Source organism: Boleophthalmus pectinirostris, unplaced genomic scaffold (genome assembly GCF_026225935.1).
Source record: "Boleophthalmus pectinirostris isolate CB_2022bp ecotype Guang Dong unplaced genomic scaffold, ASM2622593v1 HiC_scaffold_22, whole genome shotgun sequence".
Taxonomy (NCBI): domain Eukaryota; kingdom Metazoa; phylum Chordata; class Actinopteri; order Gobiiformes; family Gobiidae; genus Boleophthalmus; species Boleophthalmus pectinirostris.
Window position 1 is genome coordinate 1,102,839 of NW_026571190.1, and position 8,044 is coordinate 1,110,882.

At 49.0% G+C, this 8,044-nt stretch overlaps 1 protein-coding gene across 1 annotated transcript; it reads left to right on the top strand.

Moving 5' to 3' along the window:
• Positions 1–239: 239 nt before the first annotated feature.
• On the top strand, positions 240–4,770 carry LOC110157764 (homeobox protein unc-4 homolog). The gene is made up of 3 exons (XM_055157960.1): positions 240–492; positions 3,133–3,308; positions 3,874–4,770. The coding sequence occupies exons 1-3, from the start codon at positions 240–242 to the stop codon at positions 4,768–4,770; spliced, it is 1,326 nt and encodes a 441-aa protein (XP_055013935.1).
• Positions 4,771–8,044: the final 3,274 nt, after the last annotated feature.

The following is an 8,044-nucleotide window of genomic DNA, read 5'->3' on the forward strand; positions in this document are numbered from 1 at the left end:
GAGGAGGGGTCCTCGTGCGCAGTTGGAGCAAACTCACTCAGTTCCCGGGACCGAGGCGCGCGCACCGGAGCACCTGTACCGGAGCAAAGCGCACGGCTCCCCGCACACGGAGCGCTCGTGTCGGACTGTACACGCGTCAGTGAACCGGACTGTGGCTCACAGGACCCCGTACTCACGCGGTCTCTACCGGGACTCTGCATGTCCAGACACCGCGCGCACACTGCCGCAGCCCGGGCACTATGGACAGCCGGGTCCTCGAGCATCCTCACGCCCCGTTTGGAGGCTCCCTGGGCGGGCTGGTGGGCTTCCCGTACCCGCTGGGCCCGCGTCCTCTCCCGCAGCAGCCGCCGGTGTACGAGCTGAGCGGCGGGCCGCTGCAGTCCGCGGCCGCGCTGCCCTTCTCCATAGACGGATTACTGAGCGGCTCGTGCTCCGCCGCGGTGCTGGGCTCCGGGACGCTGCTGTCGGATTCACAGCGCTTCTCCTTCTCAGGTAGGTCCGCCTTTACGCACGGACACTACGGGCACGGACACACGCGCACTTCACCGCGGCTCCACGCGGGATGCGTCACTTGTGTTTTCGGTGGTGAAAAGTGAGTTTTACGCGCAGTTTTAAAGTGCTAAAATGAAGTTGGAGAACAGAGCCAAAGCCGCGCGTCCTTTTGTCCGCTCTGGGAAATTGGTCAAGAGCCTGTTAGTTATAAAAACACAGATTTTATTTCCTCATAAAATCCCGTTGTATTGTAAACCAAAAGGCCATAAGTGCCACACGTATCTGTTCCCTGTTCTCAAACCGTGTCCAGAAGCACCAGAGCACCTCGCGCTGCTCCAACCTTCTAAACCTCTCCTCTTGTTTTACTCAGACTGTGCGGTTGTGCTCGGTCTGCTCACATCCAGTACCGTAGAGCAGAAAAAGAGAACACACAGGCCTTTCCAGCACAAGAAAACGTGATTAAAATCTCATTTTTGGTTTAAACTAAAATGTCAGATTTTTTTTTTAAGTCACAATAATTATTTAATATTTTATACGAAACAAAACCATAAGATGTGTGTACATTTCTGCATGTATTTCTATCATTATTATTATTAGTGTTATTATTATTATTATCCGCTCAACTTTGCACTAAAGCTGAAGGCTCCAGTCCTCTCTCTGAGCTCTCCTGAGCTTTAGGCCTGACGGTCATAAATCTGAAATATGAATAAAAAATTTGGCCACTGTAGGACGCTCCCTTGGGTGCTCTCCGCTCCCAAAATATGACTCCCATATTTTTAGTTTGAGGAAAATATTTAGACAGACCTACACACAACTGAATCTCCAAATTAGAACAGATAGTGCATAAAGCTATAAAGATCAAAATGAAAATACAATTCTGAGTTGCAAATTTGAATACAAATTAGTTACAAAAAAATGTAATATTTGTTCTATGAAATGATAGATTATAGTGAAATGACAAAAGATTTGAAATGATCATATTTAGATGTATGAGCCAAAAGAAAACACTGCAACTCATGAATTCAGCCTTTCTATTAGAATTCACATTTTTTTCTTAAAATATGTACGAGTTATGAAATTCTAATATGTCATTTAAATATATATATATATAATATATATATATATATATATATATATATATATATATATATATATATATATATATATATATATATATAATTTTATTGAGAGTTACAGCACATTTAAGCGTTGCCATCAAACAGCTAACAGATTTGTAGAGCTTTAATTATTGTATATGTTTAAATATATTTTGGTAAATTTATTGGTAAAATAAATGTTATGAATTGTATTATTTATGTAATGTTACTCAGTTGAAATATTAAAATTTTTATTATTATATTTAATCGTTTAGAATTGTTAATTTCTATGGCAATTGTCTCAATTCTTCATCATTGTGAAACTCATGGAAACCAGTGAAAACCAGTGAATTAGAAGAATGTTCATGTGTAGAGGCCGTGTGTCCCTGGACTCACAGCAGCTGTGAACTGCCAGAGATACTAAGGAACAGACACGATACTCGATACTGATTCTGATGTCACAATGATAATTTAAAAACAACAACAACAAAAAAAAAACTAAAACAAAACTGTATTTAGACAATAGAATGTGAGTTTCAACAGCAGATCATAGTACTTTCTTTTCTGTTGTTCTGTTGTGTTTAAATCCCTCAGTGGTCCATGTGCTCTTACACATAACACTGTCAGTGTGACTCCTTTAGTATTGATACCTGCACAAATGAGTATTGAGTTTCGATACTAGTTTGAGTATTGGTTAGGATCTGATTTTGTATACTTCTGACGAACCTGCCACAAGCTGCAGTGTGGACATGTTACAACCCTAAACACCAATACACCAGAAGATGTGTGGATTAATGTGGGATCACTCTGTATAGAAATATGTTCTAAATAAATATAAATATTTAAATGTGACTTTATAAAGTTCATGTGGCATCAGTGGAGACACGGGTCAGGACAGTTGTGCGTGTGGAGCTCCCTCATGAGCTGAGTGTGAGTGTGAGGGCAGAGGGCAGGAGAGCAGACGTGTGCCACTGACCTGCACCTCCTCCTGTACCCTGCTCCCCGGCTTCTCTTAACTCAGTGTGTGTGTGTGTGTGTGTGTGTGTGTGTGTGTGTGTGTGTGTGTGTGTGTGTGTGTGTGTGTGAGGACTGCTGCTGATTAATCACACACACATAGTCCAGCACGTATAAAGAAGCCGTCATGTGTGCGTGAAGACACACAATGTCAGATGTCGTACAGTTTAAAGATGTTCTCTGGACCAAAGCAAAAAGCAAAAAGACAAATCCTGCACTCAGTGTGTCGTCAGGTCCACATGTGTGTGTGTGTTTAGAGTGTGTTTAGGGTGTGTGTTAGAGTAGTGTGTGTTAGTGTGGTGTGTGTTAGAGTAGTGTGTGTTAGTGTGGTGTGTATTAGAGTAGTGTGTTAGGGTTAGGGTTTCGGGTGAGGTGTGTGTAATGTCCCCAGTGTGTTTATACTGTGTGTTTATGTGTATTTCAGTAGCTGTGCTGGGCCTGGTGTATTTAAAAGTACTGCTGGTGTATTTAAAAGGTACTGCTGGTGTATTTAAAAGTACTTTTTTGCGTGTACTTGTGCTGTGTGCAGAGGTGGGCGAGGACAAGGAGGAGAGCCCAGGCTGTAAGCGGCGGCGCACTCGCACTAACTTCACGGGCTGGCAGCTAGAGGAGCTGGAGAAGGCCTTCACCCAGAGCCACTACCCCGACGTGTTCATGAGAGAGGCCCTGGCCCTCAGGCTCGACTTGGTCGAGTCACGAGTACAGGTACTACTACTACTACTACTACTACTACTACTACTACTACTACTACTACTACTACTACTACTACTACTACTACTACTACTACTACTACTACTACTACTACTACTACTACTACTACTACTACTACTACTACTACTACTACTACTTACTACTACTACTACTACTACTACTTACTACTACTACTACTACTACTACTACTACTACTACTACTACTACTACTACTACTACTACTACTACTACTACTACTACTACATCTACTACTACTACTACTACTACTACTACTACTACTACTACTACTACTACTACTACTACTACTACTACTACTACTACTACTACTACTACTACTACTACTACTACTACTACTACTACTACTACTACTACTACTACTACTACAAATACTACTACTACTACTACTCTTCTACTATACTACTGTACTTCTGTACTACTGTACTACCGCGCACTACACTGTAGTACTACAGTACTACAGTACTCTATGTTTCTTCCAGTAGAGTAGTACTAATGTTGTAAGTATTACAGTACATGTTGATAACGTGTGTGTGGCCCTCAGGTGTGGTTCCAGAACCGAAGGGCCAAATGGAGGAAAAAGGAGAACACAAAGAAGGGCCCCGGGCGCCCGGCACATAACTCTCACCCCACCACCTGCAGCGGGGAGCCCATGGGCCCCGAGGAGATCGCCCGCAGAGAGAGAGAGCGTGCCGACAAGAAAAGACGCAAACAGGAGCGCAAACTGCTCAAGGGCTCCAGGGGCCCCGTAGATCTGCACACTCCGGGCGGCTCCGAGAGTGACAGTGGAGTGTCCCAGTTCACTGACACGGAGCAGCAGGGGCCCCTACACATCAAGCTCCCCGACCCCAAGGCCAGTGAGTCCGGTCAACTTAGTCCACTGCAGAAACCGAGAGGCCCCCAGGAACCAGCCTCCCCTCACAGCATACACAGCCAGGGCCTCGAGCCAAGGCCCCTGCACAAACACAACCCTTTCAGTGTGGAGAGCCTGCTGTCTGATTCCCCGCGCCGCAGGGCCCAGGGGCCCACCACACTGCTGGGCAAGGGACACTTCCTACTCTACCCCATCACACACCAGCCCCTGGGCTTTCTGGTGCCTCAGACCGCACTGAGGGCCCTTGGGGACCTGGACAGACCTAACTCCAACCTCTCCCTTCCAGTTGCCCCCAGCCCACCACACATGGAGACAGAGCCAGCACAGGGTGGTGCTTCAGAGGACGGCCCCACAGCGGAGGGCCCCATGGAGGAGCACTCCATGGAGGGGGGGCCCTCAGTGGAGGAGCAGAGGGCAGAGACTAATAGAGATGAGGGCCACAGTGAGGACCACAGAAGAGACAGTGACAGGGGCCATAGTCCTAGGGCCCCCAAATCCCTCACTCCGGACCTTCACTGTGGCCCTGCAGACACCTGCATCACAGAAGCACCAGGGGCCCTGGACTGAACACAGACCTCTCTTCTCTACATTCCAAAGTCATGCTCTCAGGACCAGATTGTGGCCCCCAAGGGACACTTTCTGGCTGGTTCTGGTTGGAAACAGAACCAGTCCTAATGCTCTTTCTGGACTCTCCTGGGCCCCTGGGGGCCCGGTGAGAGGAGCCCTTTAAGCAGGTTGTTTTGGGACCAGAGAATCCTCAGAGATTGTACATGAGAGATATTTATATGTGCTCATTTTGATAATAAACTTGTTGTTACTGATGGTGGCTCTGTGGGGCCCGGGGCCCGTGTGTATTGCTGTACAGATGTCTGAGTGTCTCGGGGCCGCGGTCCTGTCACGGTCTGATATTAAAGTGATTATTTTCCCAGCGGCCTCCGCGCCTCTGGCCCGTTATTCCGCAGCACGTGGCTGATATGAGATCACATAAAGTCGAGAATAATAGAATTAGCATGAAAGGCGCGTGTCACATTGAAATGGACGAATAAAAGGCGCGGCAGCGGCGCGCGTGCGTGAGCGCGCACAATCTTCTCTATTGAGACAGATGCGCTGATAGCGCGCATTGTTCCTCGCATTGTTCCTCGCGTTGTTCCTCGCGTTGTTCCGCGCGTTGTTCCGCGCCTCGTACTGATGTCGCGCGGTATCGCGCCGTTGATCATGTGTTCACATAATGGGACAGGCGCGCGCCCGTCAGCTGCTCTGACGGAGGGGCCCCGGGGACGGGCTCAGGGGCCCCGCGCTATCTCTGAGGAACAGTTTAAACGGGGCACGTGACGGCAGATGCGCGCGCGCGTCCGTAAAGCCTCCATTAACAGTGAGTAAACAGACAAATACAAACAGAGGTGCACGATGGGAAACACTCTTCAGACGCACGTGAAGCCCAGGGCAGAGGAGCACGTGACCCAGCCGCTGTCCACTCCGTGACCCCACGATGCGCGCCCCTGACATATGTGAGCGCGAGCGTCATTAAACGCGTTTCCTGTGAGTTAAACGTGGGCGTGCACGCTGCGTGCGCGCGGGGCCAGTGCAAATTGTTTTTGCTCTATTATGCAGCGGACGCCATCATTTTTCTTCCTAATTAGCGCGGCGTCAGCGCTGTCAGCGGCGCCGCTTTCAATCGCGCTCATCATCACACATTCATTTTCCCATTTGATAAATCTGAGGCGCGCGCGCGCAGCCATGCCTCGAATATTAAGCGGCAGACGCGGTAATGAGATCCGTGCGTGCGCACTGAGCGCGGATCAGCAGCTAATTTAGCACCTCCACTCTGCTCCACCCCCCAGTCCCCCGCGAGAGCTCCCCAGAGACACCGCCCAGAGACAGCTGAGAGGCGGCAGAGAGCACAGCAGCACCGGGGAAGACCCGGAGGAGCGGCACGTACACACACACATACACACAATACACACGCTTCTGAGGTGGGTGTGTCCACACACAGTGAGTGTGTGTGACCTCTGGTGCACACTGGTCGTGTGCAGGGGTCACTACAGTGAAGCACATATGAGGAACAGTGACCAGTCACACGCTCACAGTCCTGTCACACTTCATTCTTCATTCATTGGTGGTGAGCTTCTACAGCAGCCACAGCTGCCCTGGGGCAGACTGAGGCTGAGGTTGCCAATCTGTGCCATCAGCTTCTCCACCACTAACACTCACAAACACCACCACACTCATAAAGTGTCACCACAACACCACAATCCACCAACCCCTGACTCTGTGTCCTCTGTGTCCTGTGTCCTCTGTCACCTCTGTGTCCTCTGTGTCCTCTTTGTCCTCTGTCACCTCTGTGTCCTCTGTGTCCTCTGTCACCTCTGTGTCCTGTGTCCTCTGTCACCTCTGTGTCCTCTGTGTCCTCTTTGTCCTCTGTCACCTCTGTGTCCTCTGTGTCTGTGTCCTCTGTGTCCTCTGTGTCCTCTTTGTCCTCTGTCACCTCTGTGTCCACTGTGTCCTCTGTCACCTCTGTGTCCTCTGTGTCCTCTGTCACCTCTGTGTCCTCTGTCACCTCTGTGTCCTCTGTGTCCTCTTTGTCCTCTGTCACCTCTGTGTTCACTGTGTCCTCTTTGTCCTCTGTCACCTCTGTGTCCACTGTGTCCTCTGTCACCTCTGTGTCCTGTGTCCTCTGTCACCTCTGTGTCCTGTGTCCTCTGTCACCTCTGTGTCCTCTGTGTCCTCTGTGTCCTGTGTCCTCTGTGTCCTCTTTGTCCTCTGTCACCTCTGTGTCCTCTGTGTCCTCTGTGCTGTTCCAGTGGACACCTGACAGTCCTCTTCTTCTGTGCCATCCTCTGTGAATTCAATTTATACTATATCTATGCCTGGATCCACACTCAGGGGCCTCACTCAGGGGCCTCACTCAGGGGCCTCACTCACCTTGGGAGGATCCTGAAATGTGTGTGCAGCACTGTGCATTTCAACAAGAGTCAGAGCACAAACACAAACACGACTGTCTCTCACTACACACACACACTGTACTACACTGTACTACACTTTACTATACTGTAGTATACTGCAGTATACATACATCAGAAATTACAGTGTGGCTTAGGAACCTCAGCTCTGCAGCCGCACAGACAGGAGCAGACCGACAGGAGCAGACCGTGTGCAGGGTGCTCCTGTCTCTCTGATGCTCTTCCTCTGCCTGTTCCCACGTCCATCAGACCCCCCCGCTGCCCCCTGTAGGTCCACAGGTTAACGACTCGTGAAGTGTGAAAACTTCCTGACGCTCAAGCGCATCCAACGCTCTTTCCAGATGTGCCAGTGTTCCCCAGTGTCTGGGCTCAGGGAGGGGGGGTCCAGGGGTCCTCTAGGGGCCCAGAGTGGGGCTTCTCAACTCTACAAGGGAGAACATGGCTGATTATTAAAATCTGAATGGAACTGGATGTTTGCAGTAAGTAATATAACAATGTCCTTTTTGTGTCCATCAGCTCTGATTCTTGCTGCTAATCCTGTAGTGCCAACCCCTACAAACACGCTGGAAAATGTCCCTGTGTGTCAGGTGCCCTCACTGTGTGTCCGTGGGATCTTACGCTGTGTAAAGTAGCCACAATTGTTCTTAAGTAAGAGTACTAGTGCTTCAAAATAATATTACTCAAGTAGAAGTACAAGTAAATATTGTCCAAGAATGTATGTGAGTGCACAAAAACAGAAATGGGACAGTCCCGTCTTCACGTGTCTGTGTCCTGAGGAGCTGAGGTGAGACATGAGCCTGGACACAGCAGCAGGAGAAAACCACACTCGAACCCTGGGGATCATTTACTGAACTGGCTACAAACAAATAAGAAAAGTACTT

Excerpts from the sequence above, each read along its gene's own strand:
- LOC110157764 (XM_055157960.1), top strand. The coding sequence starts at position 240 with ATGGACAGCCGGGTCCTCGAGCATCCTCACGCCCCGTTTGGAGGCTCC. Across the intron at positions 493-3,132 it reads ACAGCGCTTCTCCTTCTCAG|AGGTGGGCGAGGACAAGGAG; the intron begins GTAGGTCCGCCT and ends TGCTGTGTGCAG. Across the intron at positions 3,309-3,873 it reads TGGTCGAGTCACGAGTACAG|GTGTGGTTCCAGAACCGAAG; the intron begins GTACTACTACTA and ends TGTGGCCCTCAG.